Source organism: Phoxinus phoxinus (genome assembly GCF_949152265.1).
Source record: "Phoxinus phoxinus genome assembly, chromosome: 17".
Taxonomy (NCBI): domain Eukaryota; kingdom Metazoa; phylum Chordata; class Actinopteri; order Cypriniformes; family Leuciscidae; genus Phoxinus; species Phoxinus phoxinus.
Window position 1 is genome coordinate 12,909,353 of NC_136892.1, and position 26,405 is coordinate 12,935,757.

At 37.8% G+C, this 26,405-nt stretch overlaps 2 protein-coding genes across 2 annotated transcripts; both read right to left on the reverse strand.

The window, feature by feature from the left end:
* Positions 1–1,668: 1,668 nt before the first annotated feature.
* On the reverse strand, positions 1,669–9,594 carry pigs (phosphatidylinositol glycan anchor biosynthesis, class S). Its single transcript, XM_079585635.1, has 12 exons — positions 9,469–9,594; positions 9,034–9,173; positions 8,448–8,559; positions 8,260–8,349; positions 7,094–7,185; positions 6,771–7,008; positions 6,542–6,684; positions 5,771–5,885; positions 5,532–5,677; positions 3,094–3,194; positions 2,779–2,989; positions 1,669–2,672 (listed from the first exon to the last, which is right to left on the reverse strand). The coding sequence occupies exons 1-12, from the start codon at positions 9,485–9,487 to the stop codon at positions 2,394–2,396; spliced, it is 1,686 nt and encodes a 561-aa protein (XP_079441761.1). The 5' UTR covers positions 9,488–9,594; the 3' UTR covers positions 1,669–2,393.
* An 888-nt stretch (positions 9,595–10,482) lies between these two features.
* aldocb (aldolase C, fructose-bisphosphate, b) lies at positions 10,483–26,087 on the reverse strand. Its single transcript, XM_079585733.1, has 9 exons — positions 25,953–26,087; positions 19,288–19,421; positions 17,924–18,135; positions 17,412–17,466; positions 17,166–17,326; positions 16,104–16,187; positions 15,820–15,994; positions 14,016–14,215; positions 10,483–11,472 (listed from the first exon to the last, which is right to left on the reverse strand). The coding sequence occupies exons 2-9, from the start codon at positions 19,397–19,399 to the stop codon at positions 11,380–11,382; spliced, it is 1,092 nt and encodes a 363-aa protein (XP_079441859.1). The 5' UTR covers positions 19,400–19,421; positions 25,953–26,087; the 3' UTR covers positions 10,483–11,379.
* Positions 26,088–26,405: the final 318 nt, after the last annotated feature.

A 26,405-nucleotide genomic window follows, 5' to 3' on the forward strand; every position in this document is an offset into this window, starting at 1 on the left:
TGACTCACCTGTGACACTTACCAAAGTTTCTGGTGTATATTGGACAAAGTGTGTCAACAGAATAACCTGTTCAGATGTTTCTAAAGTTATATGTACTGTTTACATATCAAAACCTGTACAAATGACATCAACTGATTGTCCATATGACTAGGCCTATATGTATTAGTGATTCTATATCTTAAGTTAGTTTGAGGTGGGATCCTTTTTTTCTATTGCCTGTAGAAGTGTGGAGAACTTTGTCTTCAATAAACTCTGTGAACTTACTGAACTTACATTTGGACTCCTGGCCTTCATTGAGCATATCGGTCTTTGTAATGTGGTCTAACTGTAATTCCCCTACTAGTTTAATATCATTTGTAATTATTTTTTAATTTTTACATTTTAGTTTGAAATCCCCTATTTAATTAGGCTGAAATAAGGAATTAATACACCCATCAACCCAATCATTCTTACTCTGAGCATTTCTTGTAATTGTCATTAAATATAAGCATATGTGAACCTGGACCACAAAACCAGTGTTATGGGTCATTAATTGAGATGTATACATAATCTGAAAGCAGAATAAATAAGATTCCCATTGATGTATGGTTTGTTAGGATAGGGCAATATTTGTCTTATACAACTATTTGAAAATCTGGAATCTAATGGTGCGGCTTTAAAGTTGTCCATTTCTGTTAGTAGCACCTCACTGCAGTACACGAGATCCAGTGGGCGGAGTTGGATCCAGATCTAAGGGGTGGAGATTGGTAGGTTTAGGGATCAGGGGGTGAAGATTGGTAGGTTTAGGGATCAGGGGGTGGAGATTGGTAGGTTTAGGGATCAGGGGGTGGATTTTGGTAGGTTTAGGGATCAGGGGGTGGATTTTGGTAGGTTTAGGGATCAGGGGGGTGGAGATTGGTAGGTTTAGGGGTGGGTTTAGGAATCAGGGGGTGTAGATTGGTAGGTTTAGGGATCAGGGGGTGGAGATTGGTAGGTTTAGGGATCAGGGGGTGGAGATTGGTAGGTTTAGGGGTGGGTTCAGGGATCAGGGGTTGGAGATTGGTAGGTTTAGGGGTGGGTTTAGGGATCAGGGGGTGGAGATTGGTAGGTTTAGGGATCAGGGGGTGGAGATTGGTAGGTTTAGGGATCAGGGGGTGGAGATTGGTAGGTTTAGGGATCAGGGGGTGGAGATTGGTAGGTTTAGGGATCAGGGGGTGGAGATTGGTAGGTTTAGGGATCAGGGGGTGGAGATTGGTAGGTTTAGGGATCAGGGGGTGGAGATTGGTAGGTTTAGGGATCAGGGGGTGGAGATTGGTAGGTTTAGGGATCAGGGGGTGGAGATTGGTAGGTTTAGGGATCAGGGGGTGGAGATTGGTAGGTTTAGGGATCAGGGGGTGGAGATTGGTATGGTTTAGAGGTGGGTTTAGGGATCAGGGGGTGGAGATTGGTAGGTTTAGGGATCAGGGGGTGGAGATTGGTAGGTTTAGAGGTGGGTTTAGCGATCAGGGGGTGTAGATGGGTATAGGTTTAGGTATATGTAAGGTGGGAGGAGTTGGATCTGGATCCAACTCCTCCCCCTGGATTTCGTGTTCTGCAGTGAGGACCATCTCATTTCTGTTGGCGAGTGCATCCACTCACAACAAAAATATATTTTTAAATATTTAAGGTAGAAAATTTACAAAATTTCTTCATGGATCATGATCTTTACTTAATATCCTAATGATTTATGGCATTAAAAGAAAAAACAATAATTTTGACCCATACAATGTTTTGTTGGCTACGTATTGCCACAAATATACTCATGCGACTTATGATTGGTTTTGTGGTCCAGGGTCACATTTAAGCAAATACACTGTACAAAATTAGATGACCAGTAAGTTACGACATGTATTTACATTGCTTTAACTCATCAAAATAACTTTCAACTTTTTTAAAAGTTATACAAGCTTCAACTCATTTTTTAAAGTAAGTTTAATGTCATTTAAATTACATAAACGTTAATGCAGCAATTATTATTTTTTTTTTTTTACAGTGTAGAAGTTATTTTTGTTATGAACGTTGCCCCAAAGAACGTGTCACTCAAGATGAACCCCTTGAAAAACAAACCTGAATATACCAAATAAACCCTCACAAACAGATAAAAAAATCGAGTGTTACAGTGTTAAAACAAGATATGGACCAACACATAATGTGCACAGAGATAGAAAACAAATTCCCCTCAGGAAGATTCAACCATGTCATCCATTCATTGTTCAGTACAGCTGCCTTTGTAAATTTAAGCAGCATTTTTTTCACTCAATTTCACTCTAATAAATAAGATTTAAATATACACCACATACATTATCAGTGTGTTTTTAAACATCCCACACAAGTGTAGCCGTTAAGATGGGTATATAACACTTGTGACTTGTTTCTCAGTCTCTTTTGGCTTGCTTATCTGCTCGCCTTTGCTTAGCTTCGCTCACAATTTTCAGCAGCGAGAGTACAATAGGTACACACATGGGTAGAAAAAGAGGAATGTAGATGGCGAATTTCTGATCGTCTGGAAAATAAAGAAGATGCAAAAGAGAGGGGTCGAAAAAGGCCCTCTCTGAAGCCAAAATGGCCTCCCTGCTGTACTGGAGCGCAAAAGCCAGGTTCCCAGTCTCTAACTCGGCCACGGCAGACTGGAGCGACGTCACTGCGCTGGAAACCTGTGCAGAAATGATTGTAAAATTGTACAATTCCTACCGTTCAGGACAAACGCTACAGTGGAATGATTTCATTATGTGCAGAACTATGAACATCTGGACGGCGCACCTGCTCTGCAATGTTGTCATTGATGACGATGTTTCCAATCTGGTCGAGGAGCTGAGCTAGTGAGGTGATGGTGGTGCTGGCGGTGGCGATGTTCTCCACACTGCGGCTCCACAGGAGTCGGTCCAGCTCCCAATCCGCCAGTCCAGCGCTGCCGGGACTCTGAAGCACAAAGCCTGTGGGAGGACGAGTGTGCTGCAGTCCCAGCATGAGCCTGAAAAGGGACAGAAATGATAAAGAAAGTGTAATGAAATACCTTCACCTGGCAAACTAGGCATTTTAACTTACATTTGTAAAGTCAAATGGTCAAGCACTAACCGTAACTGTGCCAAGAATACACCCATCACTTTAGCCATATCAATGGTAATATCGACAGGACGTTCAGATTCAGGCCCATACATTTCATTTACATTGTACACCTGAGGACGTAGATGACAGATAGATGATCAACCCTGAAATATAGCACATTTACACACAATATTTCCAAGAACAACAATGTTTAAAGTCACAATGAAATCAAAACCTATCACTCACATGAGATCGACCAACAGCAAACCACAACAATCCAATCATCCAATCAATTCCCCATGGACAAAATCAAGTCCCGCCCTACATTTTTCTTGTTTCGAGAAGCCGTTTCCCTCGTATATTCACTCGTAACAACAGGGAAAAGTCTATTGCAACTTCCATTTCATACCGACTTTAATTGGTTCATGAAATGGAAAATCAAAATGTCCTTGATATTTACACATATAAGAGGTTAATCTACAATACAAACATACTACAAGTTTCATACCTCACAGGTTTTCTACCCTTCTGAAACTTCAAGATTCAAAATGTCAATTGACCGTTCGCAAAGACCCATCCCCCTTAGTTACTGTGGCTATGTCCGACAAGCTACGCCGCTCTCATGCCACACCATGTTCTCACGCAGTACATTGTGGAGCAGAGAGGAGACTGTCAACACGCTGACAGACAGACAGGACAGACCAGGTTACTTTTGATATTAAACATATTAAACAAAGTCTCTCCTTTCAAATTTGGTCATTTTTAAAAAGAAATGTAAACAATAAATACCGTTTTGTGGCTCTTTAATGTGTCGTGACAGATCGCTGTAGAGCATCAGTTAAAGCTAGGGTAGGTAATCCTGTTCAGAAACATTTTTTTATATACTGGGTGAAATGGTCCTTCCATTCTGATAGTAGTCAATACATTATGTGTTCAGAAAAAGGAATGAAAAAAATCTGACCTCTGTAGCAGCTGTAGGACAGTAAAAACTCTGACCAATCACTGCCATTCGGTGCGAATGTAAAGAACCAATCAGATGCCTTCATGTCTCGTGCCCGAGCACCACTGCGTGCACAGCAGTGATGCGTGGGTCAATGTATAAACAACCCGCACCCGACCGACGTTTTCAACTAACCCGCCAGCAACTCAGACAGCAAAAAACAAGAAAGAAAATATTGTACCCGACCCGCATTTTTTGATTTATTAATTTATTTCGTTTCATTTTCTTAACAATTAAGATGCTGCATGTGTTTATCCAGTCTAATCGAAGTGTGTCGTCTCTCCCCGGACTTTCCCAACAAAAATCCCCCCCGCCCCCTCTCAGCAAATAGGCTACATAAAACTGACATTACTGAGCTATATGCGTTTAAAAGTAGCTTATTAAAATGGCACAATGGCATTGCTAAGTTCAACGCGTTGGGAAATCGGGCATTTTGTCCCGCGTCAGCTTTTATTCAAAAGTTAATAATGCGCTCAACATTTAAAAGGTAAATAAGGATTTCCCACTTTCATCTGCAGACTGAGCTCGTGCGTCATCCTCGCGTATTCAGCCAATAAAGTGTAGACCTATGTATTTCATAGAACATTGTGTCTAGTACTATATAAATTACAAAGGTAAACGACCCGACCGACCGCGACCCAAATATCATGAAAAATATTTTTGGATGACTCGTAACCGCGGGTAACCGCAGGCACCCGCTCATTTTGGATCAACCCGCGCATCACTGGTAGGTACATGCAGCTGACTCCAAATGTGGATGCGCGTTCATGTTTGTGGGGGGGCGTAGCTTTGGACGGAGCACTGACAGGGGCGGAGCTTAGAAGAGGTGCCACTTTCAAATCTGGCTAGCTCTCCAACATTACCGACCCTAGCTTTAAAGCTGCTCATGAACCGATCATCTCTTCCTTCTAATTAATTTATAGCATCAAATAAACATGAATGAACATAAGAAGGAATGTTGTTTTAACTGCGGAAATACGTCATTACACCCTGTTTTTCAAATTCAAATCCTCCCATGTTAATCTACCAATTCTCCTGACTGCTTTGTTGGACAAAATGGCGGATGGCGAAGTATGATTGATCAGATCACCTGTCAATCAAGCTCCCTGCGAAGGGTCAATTGTCCTCTACAAGGCCCTTAATATGTCTGTAAATCAAAAGGATGTGTTCTGAACAACTCATGCCTTTTCATTAATCACAAGAGTGATACTCCTGTCGACTGGGAATCGTTGTGGTTGCATTGGTTCGTTTTAATCTGACTCAATCCGGCTCTATTACAGCGCTGGCTATCACAAGCATCAAAACACACATCTCACATGCACCCTAGAAATAAAGAGTTTGTGAAAACGAGAAAGATGGAAAATAATTTGTACAAATATTTAAACCATTTTGATGCAAAATGTAACCTCCAGAAACAGAAATATATGAAAATGCATTTCATGACCCCTTGAATTCACGTGGACAGTACCATGATGCCTCCCCAACGAGGGCTGTGAAAGGCGTTCGAGGGCACCTCCTTTTTGCTGTGGTCTCGGATGAACAGAGGAGAGTGGTGGGCATCGGGCACATACAGCAGGAAGTTCAGGACAGGGTTAGAGGAAGCAGCATTGGAACCTGCGTGAAAGACAAGAACACTTTGTGTGAACATAAATAAGCATAAAAGCGGTTCATTAAGATCATTTCTCATCAGTGAAAGTCAAATCTCACCTAGTCTGGCTTCTACGGGGTTGATAACATGTGACAGGCTGTCTGCACTGAGTGTATAGGCTGACACACTGTCGTCAAAACGAGGGTTCACACCCAGAACCGCATAATACAGAATCTGAAAAGAACAAGCGTACAAATAGCAGCTGAGAGTTTGAGGTAGGCGGTATGGACAAAATATTATATCACGAATTACAATAAATGATTGTGATAATATACAAGGTATATATATATATATATATATATATCATGACAATTATTATATATGCTGGACACTCAAGGAAATTAAATGTTTATGCATTATGTAAACACAGTTAACACGTATTTTTTTAAATTAAATGTACATTAATTTAAATTAAACCAAATGTAATTCATTTTATTTGAATACTTTTTTATTCCATTTAATTTTTTTTATCTTATTTCTGCGTGTACGTATTGTTGAAAGAAGTCTTTTCTACTCACTAAAGCTGCATCTATTCGATCAAAAATACAGCAAAACATAGTAAAAAATTTAAATTTCAAATATCATTCATTATTTTCTACTTTAATATATTTTAAAATGTAATTTATTCCTATGATGGTAAAGCTGAATTTTCAGCATCATTACTCCAGTTTTCAGTGTCACATGATCATTCAGAAATCATTCTGATATGCTGATTTCTGACTCTAAATGATGACTGGTTGAGTTTTAAAGCTGTTATAAATATCTTCTGCTATGTATATTTTGCATTACTCCATGTTTATCCATTGTTCAAAAAACACAACTACAAGTACCTGAGAGTCCACTGAAAAGTTGGCTATAGGGGCAAGTTTGTCCAATAAAGGCTGAATGTAGCTATGAAGGGCGCCTTCGATGTCCCAGTGAAGACTGTGCGACTTTGGGTCTGGGTTGAGCAGACTGAACGTGATCTCGTAGCCTAAGAGAAAGCCAAAATGAGATTATGAAGCTTTAAATGATTATATGCCATTGAGAAAACAAGCCAAACTGAAAGCGAATACTCACCTGGACTAGATTTGATGGCCCTCATGCTGTCTGCCATACTCTCCTTAGTCACTTTAGGCATGCGGACGCGGTCGCTCAGAGCAGCCGCGATATCCTGGTGACTGAAGGACATGGTGCTCACAACCTGCTCCACTTGCAGGTCCAGATTTGATAGGACTTCCTTCAGACTCCACGAAGTTTTAAAAGGAGCAGAACGCAGCAGCGCAGTGCGTCGTTGCCCCACGTACACTTTCACATCCTGAAAGTAGAAGGCCAGAATGAGCTTTGAAGGCGATTCGGCTTAGGTTTTCTGTGAATAAATACAGAAATGCTCTGAATCTTACCTTTGGTAATAAAGTGGAGGACTCCGGGATCACATACACAACCACAGACCCACAAGAGCTCTCAGTGAGCATGTGTAGGGACAGATCTGCCTCTATGAAGGGAGAGGTAAATGGGATAGCAATTTCAGTGATCGTACCAATATAGACAAACAATTAAATTAGCCATTGTTTAGAATAACTCAACAAATATTATTATTAATAATATATATTACAATTGTTCTTCATTCAGTTGGCATTGCTGAAACAAAATAAACGCTTCTTTTTTTTTAATACTCAATCTGTCAATATATCCTCATTAACATAATAAAATGGTATAATTAAATAATTAAACAAGTGATTAAATGTCAGAGACAATAGCCTCATGGGCAGCTCCGACATATATTTATATATAAAAATAAATAAATAATCATAATAATCATGTCCGTACTGTTATGTATACTGTATTCTGTCCAATATGTTGATGAACTATGGGAGATTGTTTCCGCCACAGGATACATACATTTAAAAGACAACTTTTTATCTCACATAAATGACTTTTTACTCACAATTGTGTGTTTACATCTATTAATTCTGACCTTTTTTCTCAGAATTGCAAGATATAAACTCACAATTGTGAGTTATAATGTCTAATTCTTTGGGAAGAAAAGACTGACAATTCGGAAAGATATAAACTCACAATTCTGAGAAAGAAAGTCAAGTCAAGTCAAGAATATTTGTATAGCGCTTTTCACAATACAGATTGTATCAAAGCAGCTTCACAGTATTAAATTTAAATAATAATAATAAAACGTCCATGTTTGGTAATGCTAATCAATAGTATTATTATTGCTAATGCTAATCAATAGTATTATTCTGTTTGGTAATGCTAATCAATAGTATTATTCTGTTTGGTAATGCTAATCAATAGTATTATTCATTGATAAAAGTCAGTTTATATCTCGCAATTCTGACTTTATAACTTGCAATTGTGAGTTTATATCTCGCAATTCTGACTCAGAATTGTGAAATGTAAACTCGCAACGGCAAAAAAAAAAAAAAGGCTCAATTGTGAGATAAAAAGTCGCATATATTCTGTGGCAGAAAACAAGCTTCCATAATAAACCCCCACGCAAAAAGCGTTTATTTGTACTCCAGAGAAATGATTAGCAACAATAAATCCAGTCGACCTGCAGCAGTGGGCTGATTCAAGGCATCTTCCTCCATTATAGTGGCAGTGCGATATCTGGTTTCATACTTGTACCGCAAACCGGTTTTAGCTGGAGATGAAAAATGCATTTTGGATATCAGAATCTCTGTTCTTTGTGTTTATGGCTTGTTTTATGATGAAGCTTCCAAACAGAAATCCGTTACTTGCCATCAATCTGGTGCTCCTTTTCATTGACATGACTAAGTGGAAGCTTTTTCTGCTGTTCTGGGGTCAGTGTACCTCGAGAGAAGACCACCTCGATATCAACACTTAGCTGGAGCTGTTAAACACACACGTGACATGATAATGTATCAGATTATTAGATTAAGCCTTAGTTCAATTAGGACATCTAAGTAGATTGTATAAACATGCATAAAAAACATTACTGGTGTGCATGTTGAGCAAAAACAAGCTCCTCCGACATTTAAAAATTCACGTTTTAGAGTTCTAATTCGTGACTGGTGTCTTGTTTTGCTCTATCTTCTGCTGCGCTTCTGTGCAGTGGAGCACTTTTATGATGGATGGATGGATGTACTTTTATGGACTTCAAAACATAAACGGCCATTCACTGGCATTATAAAGCTTGGAAGAGCCGGACATTTTCTTTTATATAACTCTGATTGTATTCGTCTGAAAGAAGAATACACCTATGATGGCGAGTAAATCATGGGGTAAAATTTTAATGTTTGGGTGATGAACTATCCCTTTAAGTCTTGTCTGCTGATTCTGACTTGAAGGATGCAGTGTCTGTCACCTGGAGGCTGTCGAGTTCGCTGATCTCAGAGAAAGGCAGCCAGGCGCGGTAGGTCTGTGTGGTCTTCCACCATAGTGGGATGCCCACAACAGTGACCACTGCAGCGATGGCAAGAACAGCATATCGACCTCGCTGCTTTTCTGGTATAACCAAAAGGAAATATTAGGGAATGAATTATACTAAATAGGGACTGCACATTCAAACTGTTGTAAACACAGGCATGCCATATACATTCACAAAAAAACATAGTGAGTGACCCAACGCTGCCATTTCAACATGAACTAGAGCTTAACATAACTAAGCTAACGAGACGCTGACATTTGGCTTTAGAGTCATTTACTCATAAATGGACAGTCGTGAAAAAAATACGTGAACACCAAAATGATATCGAGAGCAAAATGAGGAAACCGTTTTGAATTAATGCACAAGACTCACCAAGCTGCAGAGCCGCCATTGCTGTGTGAAATTACTACCGCATGGCACGCGATTGGTCGATTCTATCCAATCGGACGCTAGAAGGCACTGAGTCTTCCAATCAGAGTTAAAAGGGGCGGGTTTAGTGTCATTTTACTCTCCCTTAAAAAGGCTATTCGTTTTTCTTCCGGTATGCATGCAGTTAATAAATTATCATGTAAATTATGCCACTTTTAAAGGGTTAGTTCACCCTCAAAATTAAAATTCTGTCATCAGAACCCTCATGTCGTTCTAAACCTGTATACATTTCTTTCTTCTGCAGATCACAAAATACGTTATTTTGATGAATGTTGGTAACTTAACCAATATATTTCCAAAATACGGAGGCAAAAATATGTTCTTTTTGGGTTTAAACCCCGATGACCCTCATGCGCTGCAGTGACGGTCGTTTTAAAACATTTTAAATCCTGCATTAACTTTTCATATGGTATTTTCATACAAGGGTTATATCATTTTTATTTTTATTTTTTATACCTGCAACATGGCCCAGTAAGAGAGATCACAGTGCCTCCTACAGTCACAGAAGTTTGGAACAACATGAGGGTGACAGTTTTGGGTGAACTATCACTTTAAATTAACAAATGGTCTGTTTCACTATATAAAAATATTATTTGTCATTTATAAAACGATCTTTATTTGTGTCCTAAATATGTTTTTTAGGGGTTTGGAACAGTTAGATACAGTTGAGAAGGTGGCAAATCATTTTTAATGGGGAGGATATGTGTATTTGATGCGTTTAAAACTTTTCATGCTAGTTAATATACTTTTAGGTAAAAAAATATTTTTTGATCAAATATCTAATAGGTCTCAACATAAAACATTGGATTTTTGTGTTCCTCTTTACTTAGAACTAAACATGCGTAAAATTCAGCAAATTGCTGGGGGTCTGTGGAGGAAAGCTGCAAAATAGAAAGAATGTGTAAATGTAAACTGTGGTGTATGAAATACCTGCATAATAATGGACAAAGAGGATCTGGGTTTTACAGTATTTTTATTTTAGTTTTTACTATCTGACAGACAAAGTGCTCAGAGAACAACATCAAATCACAATATCACATTTTGTCAACAGAGCAGGGAGTGCTCCCCTTCCCAGAAGCTCCACAGTTTGGTCTGCTCCGCCGTTTACAACCAATACAAGTTTATTATTCATGTAGCACTGTCACAAATATGGGGAGGAAAGGGAGAGCATGATACACTCAAGCACACAACACAACAGAATACAACTCTAAAATAACTGTCCTTGTTTTCAAACTTATATTGTTAGTATCTTATATTAAATTTAATGAACTGTAATCACACACATTCCAGACAATGCATGAATATTATATGTGAAAACACAAAATAATATTCCTCAGAGTCTGGAGTTAATAATGTTAACTAGCAATTATATATTACTTTCATTTCATTTTCAATATGATAAACTGCCCTTGCTGTGTACACTGATCTGAACTCCAGTACTCGCATCATCCACGCATCATTATGAGGACCGGTGACGCCATACTGCACTGAAAGGAATGTGACAAGTCAACTCGAGTGGCTGGTGCCTGAATTGGAATGACTTAAATTGGAATAATAATAAAAAAGTCTGACATACATTGACATACATTTGAGGGCCCACAAAAAAACACTGTTTTTAGCATGAAACCACGCCTAGAACTCTTCAAGAACAAAGATAATCTCATGTGTACCTTTATTTTTCCCATTTCTGTTTCAAAAGTGTAATACGTTTTAAATAGATATATAAGACATCGCAATGACAACCCTAAAGTACAGAAGACAGCGCAGGCCTGTGATTGGTTGGTGACAGGAAGGGTAGCAGCTGTGCACTATACTATTGGCTGGCGGAAGCTGGAACGTTGGGATGCAGGATGTTCAGTAGGAATGATCGGCCACGTAAAGGGACTGTCCTGCTGCTCCACCGGTTGCACTGGAGACGTACTTGCCCTGAGCAGCCAAACCATTAGCCTGAGGAAAGTTCACAAAGGTCAGTTTATGCTGCCAGTTTCAGACAGGCCTTACATTAACAATAACCCAATAATTACAAACAGATTCACATAGCTCTATTGTTATAAAATGTTGTATATTAGATATTATTTTCCAGTTCACGTTAGTCAATCCATATATTTACTAGAATACTGTCATTCAATTAGTGATATGATATAGTGATGTAGCAAAATGTAGTACCGAAACCACAAGAGAAATTAAAGTTTTCATGTAGTTGAAAACTAGGGCTAATCGATAATGGTTAAAGTGAGAATTATGATTATTTTGTTTAAAAATTATATTCATGATTATTATTCACGATAAATAGTTAAGTTTAAATAATATCAAGATATTCCAGAGAAAGACAAGTTAACACACATATGCGCTTATTATATAATATTATATTGTTTTATTATATTATGATAAAAAAGGGTAAATTAATAAAGGCCATTTCATATTTCACTTCTCCTAGTAGGCCTGATCATCAGTGCTTTTTTGCAGCCCAGAGAGAGCTTGTGCGCATGTTTGCCAGGTTGGGCAAGTAAAGATAGTGGAGGCTCGTTCGTTTCCAATGCAAGATAACGGAAATGTCTTAACGTTTTCAGGACAAATAACCAGCATGCCAATTAGGGTTGCCACCCGTCCCTTAAAATACGGAATCATCCCGTATTTACAAGTAAGATGATGCGTCCCGTATCAAATCAATAAGGGACGCGATTTGTCCCGTATTTTACATTAGGCCCACACATAGTTGAATAAAAACATAAGGATTCTGCAGTATGGATAATACTAATAGCAAAAATAAAGAAATCAATTTCGTAGTAGAGAAGCTCATTTCGTGATTGCATTTTAGCGTCTTTGTTTCTATAGCGACTGAGTCTCGTGAACATGCGCTGTAAACCTGCACGTTTTTAACCCCTTGTGCGCTGTTCGGGTCTTTGACCCCAAATGACGTTTGCTGAAATAAATAAAAAAATATCTTTGTCCAAATGGCGTGAGACTTTGCACAGTTGACAACACTTTCTACATCTACAAAAAAAATTCAATAAATTTGAATAATATCTGTTTTTTATGTTAGTGTGTGGGGGGGAAAGTCACTTGTGTTGTTTCAACAAAATGTAATTTTGAAACAACATAAGTTTTTTTTTTAAGGATTTATAGTTTTAGGAGGATTTTTTTATTATATATTTTTTAATTTAGGCTATATAAATAAATATTTTTTAAACAAAAACTGGATTTAAAAAAAAGTAAAATTCACTTAAAAGACCCACATTTCTAACGTTCATGGATATAGATAATTTGACATGGTTTAGTGTAAGATTTTTGCCCATCTTTTGGAAAATGCCATTTTAAAAGTAAAGAAATTATCACTTTAGTAGATGGCTGCAGAGCTACACCATTTGCTATTTGACTAAAATACATATTTTCACTAGTTTTTAGTTGGATTCATATCTACATATTATGAAATCACAATTATAACAATAAAAATGACTTTGTCAAAGTTGAGCATGTTTTGTACTGACAAAAATCTGTTTTTCAATAATGTTATATTATGATTAGAATCAAATTACATCAAGGTTTGACCCTGTTTAGAAAATTGACAAAATTCATCCTCAAAATCAGAAACAACGCAAAACACACATAAACAGTGGCAAAGTGGCAAACTACAGATGATATTAAAAAAAACAGATGTTTGAAATGGGAAAAAGTCAAAAAGCTCTATTGGGGGGTGGGGGGGGGGGGGGGGGGTGAATGGGGTGAATGGGTGTCCCTTATTTTGCCACACTGAAGGTGGCAACCCTAATGCCAATATAGCGACATTTTGAATAATCAAGAGAAGCAGATATTGTTATCGTTTGAACCAGTTGTAGTGAAATTCTTCTGTAGTGAAAAAATATGAGAAGGGAGGGAAAATTATGAAAATGCTTTTGAGTTCACTCACTAATGTTTTGCGTTCCCCTGAAAAACATTGGCATTCACTTGCCAAGAACACAAATGTTTTGCGAGGGAACTAAAAGGTTTTGCAAGCGAACAGAAAGGTTTTTTTCCCTTCACCATGTCCCTTTAGGGGCTCCGTAAAGCTTAACAAATCTCAATAAATATAAACATTCACATTGTTCTTGCATTCCATGTAAAAAGTCTGGCGAGTATAATAAATAATGTACTAGCCAATGGAGACTCGAGCTTCAGTGTGTCCGTAGAGGGTTGTTAAATACAAATCTTTATATTATTTTAAAGAATTAGAATAAATAGTTATATTTAACAGATTTCATAAAAAATGCTTTGCATTTAGGTAAAATTACAAGCGTCACATTTACTAATGCTAAATCCAGTTATTTCAATAGGAATCCACGCAATCAGAGAGGGAAAGATTTCTCCACAGATTCAAGTTGCAGATTTGCCACATTGACCAACAGAAAACTGCTTGGCTTGAAAGCGACTCTATTGACAATAGATCTTATTTGCCTGTGAAATTTGGGTCATTTGACTGCACCTTAATGGAGGAAATGATTTGAATAACTGACCTCAGCACGCTTGATGAACTCCTCTGTGGCGGCCTTCTCGTTGTCCTTGGACCCGCGCCAGGCGTTCAGGGCAGAGGCCTGCAGGGCACGTCCATAAGAGAAGGTGAGGGCCCAGGGTTTTTTCAGAGGGCAGGTGTTGATGGCGTTCAGGTTGATGGACGCCTCCTCCTCACTCTGACCTCCAGAGAGGAATGTCACACCTGCCAGAGGAATTTCAAAATGGATTATGCACATTTTTAAAAACATGATGTTTCCAGAAGTAACTACGTTATTGCGCTCTTCGGATTCATAATACTATAAACAACCTCATTCTTTATGCCTCAAAATCAGTGAATCAAACAGCTGGTAGTTTCTCTATAGACTCACATCTACACTAATGTTAGTCTTTCTGTTTATAGGTTTACTGAAGTAAGCCGGATCCGGTTCAGATGGTGGACCTGCGCCTGACCCATCCACAACGCATCCCTGAAGTGCCAGCCTCATCAGCCCTGTGAAGGCCTCATTGACACGACAGCCATCGACACAGATCCTCAACAAACTCGTTATGATTCAAACTGCCTGAATCACAATCATACACTGTTCGTTCGTTGGCCAGAGGAGAACAGCCCCAGACTGAGCCTGGTTTCTCCCAAGGTTTTTTTCTCCACTCTATCACCTGATGAAGTTCTGGTTCCTTGCCACTGTTGCTTTGTCTCTTGGTTTGATTAGTTGGGGACATTTAATATTCAACAATATTATTGACCTGCCTACTTAAAGGGTAACTCTCGCCAAAATTGATCCTAGGCTTTTTTTGTTAATCTACCCAAGTCAAACATTCGTGTAAAAGCATAATTAGAATGGAAACTCCACTTTTAAGTTTGACCGTATTTTCGTTTTCGGTCAAAATACCTTTTGAATCGGAGTGCATGGGGCACTACAATGTGAGGATCAAAATGGCTATTTTTAAAACACTAAGGAGGCTCGACACAACATGAAACTGTGCTTGAAGTATCACCAGGGGCTCTACACATGAACTCGAGCATTGACTACATTGTTTGTGCACACAGGAGTTAACTAAAAAGAAAGGTTTTGTACGACTCACTTTATCAGTTAGTGTTTCCGGTGGAATTTTGTCAGTCAAAAGTAGTCGATCTCCGAATGCAACGTAACATGAGGAGAGTGAAGATGGAAATCTTCTAAAGCTTGTTTCCATATAAATTACCATGATCTAAGTCATGGTTTTCATCGGAATTACAAGTTCATGACATTTCCTCATATGGAGTCAGTTCATTACGTTGCATTCGGAGATCGACTACTTTTGACTGAGAAAATGCCGGCGTACGGAAACAGCGAGTTGTTCAAAATCTTTCTTTTTTAGTAAACTCTGTGTACACAAACAATGTAGCCAATGCTCAAGTTCATGTGTAGAGCCCCTGGTGATACTTCAAGCAGTTTCATGTCAGGTCTCCCTTGCAAAAGAGAGGTTTAATCTCAATGGGCTTTTCCTGGTTAAATAAAGGATAAATAAAATAAAAAAAATGTTGTGTCGAGGCACCTTAGTGTTTTAAAAATAGCAATTTTGATGCTCTCATTGTGTAGTGCCCCATGCACTCCCATTCAAAAGACATTTTGACCGAAAATACGGTCAAACTTAAGTGGAGTTTACATTCTAATTATGCTTTTACACGAATGTTTGACCTGGATAGATTAACAAAACTAGCCTAGGATCAATTTTGGCGAGATATTTTCATGTTATCACTGTGAAGCTGCTTTGATACAATCTGTATTGTAAAAGCTCGATATAAATAAAGGTGACTTGACTCACCTGTTACTGCGGGGGGAACGGTCCGACGCAAGGCTGTCACTGTTGCCATGGCAATCTCCTGGTTGCTGTATTTGGTGGGGCAGGAGTGACCAGCTGTCACCATGTTAGGTTTCAGAAGAGTTCCCTCCAGATAGACATGATGGTCAGACAGGGCCTTGTAGCAGGCAGCAAGGACCTGGAAATACATGGGAAATAGGTAAAGTAAATATAACAATGTATCATGCCACAACCCATTAAAGCAAGTCTAATTTGAATGATATATTTTGATTTCACTTTTTACGAACCTTCTCTGTAACATACTGGCAACGCTTCAAGTCATGGTCACCGTCAGGTAAAATCTCTGGCTCCACAATGGGCACAATGCCATTCTGAAAAACAAAGACAATATAATAATAAACGGAGCAATTTCAATAGAGTCCTCTCACCATCGGTGCTCGGGCCCTAATTACGTAAAAAAACAAAACAAACCACCCGTCACTCCACTGACTACATCTATCATATCCATTCATTAGCTTCGACAAAATATCTAAACATTTGTAACGCGTATTTCTTTATTTCAGTGTTATTTTAGTTGTATTTATATATTATTGTTGTATTTATTTATATTTTTATTAATACATTTTTATACATTTTCATTCTAGTTTAAGTTTTAATTTTTTTTCCTTATATTTCTATTTGGCTTTAATTTATTTCAGTTGTAGTAATTTTTGTACTTCAGCTTATTTTATTTCAGCTAATTACCAATTTTTTTGTTTTGTTTTATTATATATATATATATATATATATATATATATATATATATATATATATATATACACAGCTATTTTTTCATATTTTGATTTCATCAAAAATATTAATCAAAAACTAACCATTAACAGCTACGCAACTACTATTTTGACGATTCAAAAAGGTCATAAAGAGATTGTTAAACTAATCCATATGAATTGAGTGGTTTAATCCAAATTTTATGAAGAGACTTGATCACTTTATAAGATGAACAGATTTAATGTTATGCAGAACGTTTGAGCTTCCGCACGAACCAATGAGGTTCATTTTCATGTTACGCAGCACATTTGAGCTTCAGCAAGAACCAATAAGGTTTGTTCTCACGCGTCAAGCCAGTACTGTCTAGCGAGACAGTCAATGGAGGGACAGAAATCTCTGATATTATTAAAAATATCTTCATTTGTGTTCTGAAGATGAACGAAAGTCTTACAGGTTTGGAACAACATGAGGGTGAGTAAATTACATTTTTGGGTAACTAAACCTTTAATAGTATTATTTTTAATTAACAATAACAACACTGCTTTAAGATCAACACAAAGCTGGCCAAGACTTAAGCTCACCTGCTGGCAGATGCTGGCGTAGCGAGCCAGGACGTTAGCGTTCTCCATGATGGCCAACTCTGAGGGAGTAGTCTCACTGATCTTCAGCACACTGCGCCACTTGGCAAAGTCTGCACCGTCTTTCTTATACTGAGCACAGCGTTCTGACAGGCCATCGAGCCCTTAAGACAAACGGGTATCCCATTGACATAACACCATAACTGCCATCCTTTTAAACAAATAAAACAGCGGTGACTGTGAGCCTACCCTGTGTTGTGGTCTCTCCGTTTGTTCCTGCCAGAGGGACGACACCTTTGTCAACCTGAAAAAGAGGACAACCTGCTTTAGGATCAAACTGTCATGGCTGCATTGCTAATAATCCAATCCTAAAAACTAAATAGTTGAAACTGCTTTATTCACCTATAAACTATACATACAAAGCAATAATAGAAGTATAATTCGGAAGAATATGTCAAATGTACATTTACACAAAATACATCTTCAATCTTCAGACAGTTAAAAAGGTCTTGTACCAATCAGAATACTTGGCTGAGGCAAACATGAACAACCTCCATTAACCTGATAATCTTTTTTTATACTATAAATGTATTTTTTTGCTAGTACCGTACTTGTGTATTTAAATATCTGTGGTTGTAAACACTGAATAGTTGTGATTTAAGACAAGGGCTGAGCACCAGCCAAAGCGCGAAAGCACATTTGAATTTAGCAGCTGATCACGTGACGCACTGACCGTTCTCATCACACCACTGTTATTGTACCTTGATTCCCACAACCATGCCCCTGTCCTTGATCACGTTGGCAAAGCATGTGCCATCATCAGCGTTCTGATAGAGGGTCTCGTGGAAGAAGATAACGCCACCAATGCAATTGTCAATGCGCTCGTCAGCACAGAAAAGCAGCTGGCGATACAGACGACGGTTCTCCTCTGTGTTCTCCACGCCGATTGGGTTCAGACGCTTCGCCATACTACCTATATAGACACAGACATGCATATCATTGTGTTAGAGCATTGGTCTTCACTATTTTTTTTTTTATGAGAGCCACACTGATAGGACTAAGTCAATAGTAGAGCCACTTTTACCACAAAGTATCAAAAGTTACATCCAGTCATAAATACCATGTCTGCTTATCAATCTGTCATCCCTGAACATACAATATGCAATGCAATAAATACAAAAGTGGGGAAAAAAATTTATTCTTTATGATTGACCAGTCAAATTTGTAAAAGAGACAAGAGGATTTCCCTTAATGACAAAAAAAAAAAGCAGGATTTCCAGAACATCTTCAATGCCAGAATTCATTCCGATTGATGAATCTGAACGTAGTGTTTACATGAACGCTAAACATGTGATCGGGTTGATGTGATTGTCACAAGCTTCAAATTGGAATAAATGGAAGACATGCGCACACTGCACAAATATACAAAGTTTCCCGTTGTTTACGCTTATAACCATTCTCCTACATAGGTTCTTTATTTGTTTTAAACAGTAGACAATCATTTGGAGACAATGATCATATGAACCGTTGTGCCGTGCTGCTTATATTTATCATGCAGTAAAAATCTCGGTGCAGTGGATGAGAATCCGAAACAAGGATGTTTTCCTGCTCCACTTCACAGACGCGGAGTGAAAGGAGAATTTTAGAATGATGGGACACTCATTTATATGACACTTTATTCAACAGGAAGACCAGATTGTTCCACGCGTCATACGTCGTCCTTTTAGTTTCGGTTTTCAATCCGATCAAGAGTTTACATGTTCTCTCGTTCGGATTAGAAAAGGAATAAACCGCCCTTTTCAATCCGAGCGAAATTATTTGTAATGGAGCTGATGCTTTTGTAATGGGTTATATTATAGCTCTACTTGTTTTTATGAAATATCTGTATTGACTGCATGATCATATCACCGTATTATTTACCGCCATGCGAGCCACAAATAAAGCTTGAAGAGCCGCAGAAGGTAAGCCGCGCAAGTAGTGGCAGAAAGCAGACGTAGGCGTTTCAGTCACTGTTTGCAGCAGGTCTCGTTTTCCAAAGAATGACAGAACGTCGACCGTCAACATGACAGAAGTAAATGATCAGACTGATTGTGTTACATTCATACCCGGTGCAAACGTCACTGACCTGTGGACTCATCTGCAGCGAGGATGCCCTTCCCAGGAGCTACGATACGCTGAGCGATGTCCTGAAGCTCCTTCTTCTGCGCAGTAGTGAGTGCGGGGTACTGGTGCGTCATGATGTCTGTGGCTCAAAGTAACCTGCAGAGGAGGAGGAGACACGACTGTCACTTCATCCATCTCACCAGCAACTTCACATATTGGAACAAATCTGCGTCTATATAAATGATCCATCCATCTATATACATACAGTAGTGGCCAAAACTCATGTCCTGCCTAGGAAAATTAACATTTTCAACCTTGATTTAATTATTACCGGTAGTACAATTTAATATGAACTAATTATTAGTTAAAAAATTAGTACAATTTGATAAAGATTTTGTAATTATATTATTTAGTTGTGCTTGGAATCAATTGTGCCAAATTGTGTGGACAATTTTTGGCCAGCCTTTCATTCAAGAATTAATTAAATTGTGTATTAAATTTAATCAATTAAATATTAATAACCGATTATTTTGTAGTCATTGCTTTTTCCAAAGAGCTGTTTTTATTATTATTTTAAAATAAAACCTGTAGCTGTAGTTTGACTTATTTACCAAATAATTTTGTCAGATACATTAAACAAATTTAGCATTTACTTTTTCCTTCAAATTTAAAACCATTTACTATTTTCCTCATATTTAATCGAACTGGAGTCATAAATAAACAAATATCAGTAAAAAACAAAAACAAAACATTAATAGTGTAAAATATTATTACAACTTAAAATTACAGGTTTCTTTTTTCAATCATGTATTATGCAATTTATTCCTGTGATGGCAAAGCTACATTTTCAGCATCATTACTCCAGTCTTCAGTGTCACATTATTCTAATGCTGATTTCCTGCTCAAGAAACATTTATTTTTGATGTTGAAAACAGTTGTTCAGCTCTTAATTTGAGAGTCAGAACATGACTGGAATGAGAAACTGGCTGGCGGCGCTCCCGGCAGCTTAGAAACAGCCTCACACAAGGAACAATCCGTCTCCTGGAAACATCTAACTGCCGGCTATGAATAAACAAAACTGAGTCCCATTATTCAGTCCGTCTAAAAGAGTTGGTTAATATTCCTGCCCACTCTCCCTCACAGCTCTTCAGTGAGGCTGAATTGCATAATGCAGACTAAAGCCAGCAGAGCAGTTTTTTCTACTGTTGTTATGCAATCACGGCTCTTTAATCTCTGCTGTCAATCCCCATTAGACATGCCCCACTGTCTGCGACGACCTGTTGTTACTACTCACTTTTAGAGAGCTAGGCTGACACAGCATTTCATTTAAAGGGCACAGATTATTACTTTAGCATCATTTTTAAAAGACTTACGGAAATTATATAAATTTTAAAGAATATACTTCAGTATGACCTGAATGTAATGTTTTCGGACACTCAACTGTATGCAATTAAAAAATTGCAAACTGTATTATAGTTTAAATTTAAATTAAGCAATTAGTTGAACTTGAGTGCTTTTTTGACCCACTTAAGTACATCTTTATACTTAATATCACAATTGCTTCTATAATCTTTGAAAGTGTACTACTAAATGTACTGACAAGCATTTGTGGTAAACTAATAGTCATTATAAACAAAGCACATAGGCCCCGCCCCCTGGCGTTCGGTCGCTTAACGGCTGACAGTTGCCTACACCTGATGAAAGTGCCGCGTCAAAAGTAAATAGACCCCATTATAATCACTGATTCTGTCTACAGTATACAGATGCATATTCACTTTCTGACGAATCTACGCGCTTGAGTCTGTCGACAACAGGACAAATGGAAGAGTAAATTGAAGGGTAAAGGATTGTTCACTTTGACGTGTCCTGTTTAAACCGCTTGTGTGCTTCTCTGTACAGACTTCAGAAGGATACCAGCTTCAGGATCAAGTAGATGGTTTGTTTTTAATGCCGTCCTGGATCACGTCGGAGGATTATGTTTGTTCAGAGAGTTTGACTGCAGATTATTTTGTAAACCAGGCACATTGTAACAGAGTTCGTAATGAAACTTTTGTTGACAGATGAAGTAGTCAGCTGTATTGGATCTGACAGGAGCTGCAACGCAAATAGTAGGTAAATTATTTTAAGATGCTTTGTCTGTAAATTATGGTTTTATATACATAATGTTTTCAAAATACATATTCGCATGCAAGGGTGAATGGGTTTTGATACTATGCAATGATGTTAGGCAATCATAATAGAGTTAAGCCAAAGTCCTTTTCAAGACAAGTCATTTCACTCGGCGTCGGCGGCCATCTTTAAAACGCCTCTCGGGCATTCAAAAAGTGCAGCTCCGATCTCTTTGAATGGGGAAACATCAAATTCTCCAAAACTGTTCCCCAAGCTTACAATTAAATGTAATAATTGAAATTACCAATGAAATCGGACAAAAACTGTATCATCAATTTTGTTTCTATATTTGAATCACGACAGAAAACGTAATTTCAGGCTGGATCAAGCCAAGGCGTATGCGGAGTGGAAGTGCGCGTCTGACGGTCTCTATAGGAACCGGAGCTTCTAACGGCAGCTGCAGTGACGCGATGACTTCACCGATCGGCGATTGGCTATTATTTAGAAGGCGGGATTTATTCTGCCATATTGAGCGTTGCACTTTTCCACATTCAAAACAATACGAGTGTGTTATTCTTTGGCTAAGCCACCCCTAAAAAACCGGATCATTTCAGAAAGAGGGTCAGAATGAGGCTTGGAAATACTTTTTCCACATGTATATTTGTTTTTGTGTGTAAACATATATTTTTTATTTACATTAGAAGTGAACCTCAAGGAACATTAAAATAAAAATCCATGTCATAACCCCTTTAAAGCATGACAAATAATATTAAAACAATGATATAAAATGGAATTTACAAAGTGCACTTTTAAATGTATACTTAAGTGTGTTATACGCGTGTTAAGAAACAGTGATAAAAGTGGACTTTTGTTAAATTATTATAATATTATCAACAAGTACAGTTTTATAGTTTTAAGGTACACTACAAGCACAGATTAAATAGGCTACAATTAAATGCACTTTTTCACAAAAGTTCTTTTCTCACATCATATTTATAACTTGTATTTTAAATTGACTGCGCAGTTCACTGCTCGTCTAAATCTCTTTCTATGTCTTAATAGTCTTCCCGGTTGAGTGCTCCCCCATCTCTATGCTGAATGGAACGAGCCTAAACCGGCACAAACTGGCTGGTCTGTGTCGATGTAAATCACAGTTGGATGCGCTCTGGCTATAAGCACACCAGTTTATACACACAGAAAGAGAAACCTTTCACATATTGTCCTTAATTGAGATTTTACTGAAATTAATTAATGTGGGTTTTAATGAGAGACTAAAGTCAGTTATTGGTTTCAAGCCGGTTGTTGTTCCTCTACACCTAGCATCTCAGCTACTGCTGGATTTCTGTGCTAGCAGAGGGTTTATCACAGCATTACTGAAGTGACAGGAAAGCACACGTCTCTGGAGCTCTGTGAATGAAGGTTTTGTTGAACAATGGAAGTTCCCACTAGAAAACACAGCCTACGGCAGACGATTGAAATCTTTCGAGTTCTGCGAGGGATGTGTTACGGCACGCGTTTACCATTCCACTTCTTCACTCTGTAATAAAGGAGTCTTCACTGTCTGGCTTTAGTTTGAGCAATGCTAATGCTAAAGGCCAGGCTGTATTGGCTTCATTGGCAATGTGTTGTTGTGTGTAAAAGACAAACAGAGGTCATTTTGATGTGACCACAGTCAGTGACCCATGATGAATAGGTGTCCACTGGTCCCAATTCAAAGGGACCTTAATTTGGCCTTTGCTTGACAATTGTTGTCACATAAAGCATGGGATAATCTTTGTGTACTAAACCTTATGTCTCCAAGACACAAACTGTACTTCAATACAGGTCCATATTTCAATTTTATGTTAACAAATAATTACATTATTATTTTATAATTAAATATTATTGATACATATTTGATCATCATTTTAATTAATTTATTGTAAATATTATTGATACATATTTTATCATTTTTTGAATTAATTTATTGTAATTTATTTGTATTTGTGTTATTTAAATGTAATATTAGAGTCTACTTGGTATAGCTTTTATGAGATTTTATGTTGTATTGTGTCCTTGATAGCATATTTTTATTTTGCATCTATGTCTTTTTATTTTATTTTTGTAAATTGCTTTGAGATAAAGATGCCATAGAATTTTTTTGTATTATTATTATTATACGATATTATTTAGACTGCTTGCTAATGTCAGTTTATTATGAGACATTTTGTAGATGAGCTCCATTTAATGAACAGCTTCAACAGAAAACCACATTAGCCTATCCATTTACAAAGCGTCATCAGTGTTTGTAATGCAAGTGAATATATTTGATGAGTCATGATGTCCCTGTTTATTAGACACTTCGCTTCGAAATAATTTAGTTCGACTTTAGAGTATTCATTTTTAACTGTTTTTAAACAAATCACACAGTGGATCAAAGTCTACAAGGCATCAATCTGATATAAAGCCTGAATATACAAGCTAAAAATAGCAGGATGGAGGAGCTAACCGGTCTATAATCAGTCATGGCTGTGACAAACAACCCCTGCCGACTGTTGCTGACACCTTTTACCAGTGCACGCACATACAGTTCTAATGCTGCAGATCCAACTATAAAAAGAAACTATTTTTTTATTCAAACAAATCTTTATATTATGGACTGTTGTTGGTCTTGCAGAAGATGCTTCTCAGAGAAAATGCTTCAGGCATAAGCGACAGCTGATTGTTTCAGTCTGTATCTCTTTGACAAGATCGGGTTCCCTGCACCGCATCATGCGCAACAGTGACCGCCCATTTTTCGAGACAGGGATATCTGCAGGTTGGAGTAATGGGTGAAATGCTACAACAGAAACGAACCCCTAACCCTCCCCCCACACCCTAACAGGCAGCCTTTGCGACAATCCGTCACGCCCAGAACAGACACAAATACAGAAAAAAAAGATGTAGGGCAGGACTTGACTTTGTCCATCTGGAATTTATTGGATGTAATGGTTATGGTTTGCTATTGGTCTATCTCACATGCATCATCAGAGAAGAGAAGTCGTTGCAAGGGTGAGAAGTTATTTTGATTAAAGATTATGAGAGCAGATTCATTAAAAAAAAAAAAAGTGCACAGATAAATTATTTATAATAAATAAAAAACAGGAATTGACAATTCTGATTTTGACACCAAGTTCAATATTGCAAAATATTCCTTAATTTACAAATAGCAGTTTGAGAGTGTCTGCTCAGTTCCTTAGCAACAGTTTCCATTTTAACACTGACTTCTCTGATTGGTAGATTTCACTTCAGGAATATGGGTAGTGTAGTTCTTTACAGTATTAAAAATGATTTATTTCAAATAAAAATAACACTGACTTGTCAAAACCACTTTTGCAATGGAGAAAAATGACATGAAGCGTTTACTACGTCAATAGGCCTAGAAACACATGTTCTTCTTCAAACAGATGTATTATGCATGAAGAATTACAATGGTCATTAAAAATATAGAAGATTACATAAAAGAAAAAAAATAAGCGTCAAACGCCACCGTTTAGAGAACCGTACATCTCGAGCTTAGTCTTCATCATCAGCTTAGCTCGTTTAACCTTGATACATGTACCTGTGTCCTCAGAGGAGAGACACCATCTTCAGCACGTATACACCTCACGCGACAGAATGATGAGAGAACACAGCTCGCGTGATTCATTACAAACATTCTGCACTGCTGTGACGCATCGCGACGCGCGCGTGCCGCGTTCTACTGGCGTCGGTAGCGGTGTAGATGGGATGTTAAAGCGACCGAGGGGAACGTTTAGAGTGATGGACATCTTTGACAAATCCTAAATTGGATGAAAATTGTTTTAATAGCGCGTTCGAGAGGATGGGATATTGTGAGGATGTGTATTAAATCTGAAGGACACTAGGAACCGCTATTTTCATCACGTTAGCTCACGTCCGCTAGGCTAAGCTACTAAGTTACCCTGATGTAGGAATGCCTACGTGCAGATGGGCCACACTCCCTTCTGCAGACACCAGTCGCATCCGTGATGCTGCATAGACCTACGCATGAATACGATGTTTTTATCTGCGTATTATGTGAAATAAACACTGTTCGGGATCGGTTTGTCAGTTAGCTAACGTTACACCTAAATATACGGAAGAGAGAGATGATGATGATGGTGTCGTCACCCGTGATCAGGATGACATTGAATGTCGACATGATGATGTTTGTCTCTTTATGTAGTTGCTTTTTGAGTCAAAAATGAACATTTCACGTCGAAATTAACGAGACCTGCTTTAATATGTTATATATCTGCTAAACGTATTAGTTATTGTAAGTTAATATGACGGAGAAGCCCGTTGATAACTAAATAAGAACCACCTGTCGGATGATGACGCATTAACTTGACATCAAAGCAAATAAGCGTTTTTTTTTAAATAGTAAATTTAAACACATACGTTTTAAGTACAATTCAGAAGAAATTAACAAAATTACATTAAACATCAACATTTATCTGATAAAACAATGACATGCCATCAATGAACGTTGCAGTGTCACTATAATTACACATACACACACACATACATTTATTTAAATGAAAGAATTTACTCGCTTACCTGCTAAGGAGAGTGATTCAAAAGATGAACTGATGTCGACAGCCTCCAGTTTCAATGAATGCCGCAACGCAACGTGATCGCTTAGAAAAAGCAACCCACATAGGGGCGTGGCTTTGGTCACGACCTTATTGTAATAATAGTTAATATTCATGATCCTTTAAAGTGACCTCGCACGTCAACATCACATTGCTTGGGGTGTGTTTACAAGCACGTAGGCTTTTTAAAAAGTAAAAGTAAAAATGTCAGAATAAATAGCTAGTTAGTCAATGTAAAAGAACGAATGAAAGAAAGAAAATGAGAACAATTGCATACAACATCTCTTTTTTCTTACAGAACATTTGTCTATTAATTATATATGCAATATAGGTATTAGATAAACCAATTAATGATTGGTTATATTTTAAAAAGGCTTCTTTTATCTAGTATGGAAAAAAATGTTGATGAATATCTTAT

Excerpts from the sequence above, each read along its gene's own strand:
- pigs (XM_079585635.1), bottom strand. Across the intron at positions 8,560-9,033 it reads GCGAACTCGACAGCCTCCAG|CTCCAGCTAAGTGTTGATAT; the intron begins GTGACAGACACT and ends TGTGTTTAACAG. Across the intron at positions 7,186-8,259 it reads GAATCAGCCCACTGCTGCAG|AGGCAGATCTGTCCCTACAC; the intron begins GTCGACTGGATT and ends CTCCCTTCATAG.
- aldocb (XM_079585733.1), bottom strand. The coding sequence starts at position 19,399 with ATGACGCACCAGTACCCCGCACTCACTACTGCGCAGAAGAAGGAGCTT. Across the intron at positions 17,327-17,411 it reads CGGAGAGACCACAACACAGG|GGCTCGATGGCCTGTCAGAA; the intron begins GTAGGCTCACAG and ends GTTTGTCTTAAG. Across the intron at positions 11,473-14,015 it reads AGTTCATCAAGCGTGCTGAG|GCTAATGGTTTGGCTGCTCA; the intron begins GTCAGTTATTCA and ends AACTTTCCTCAG.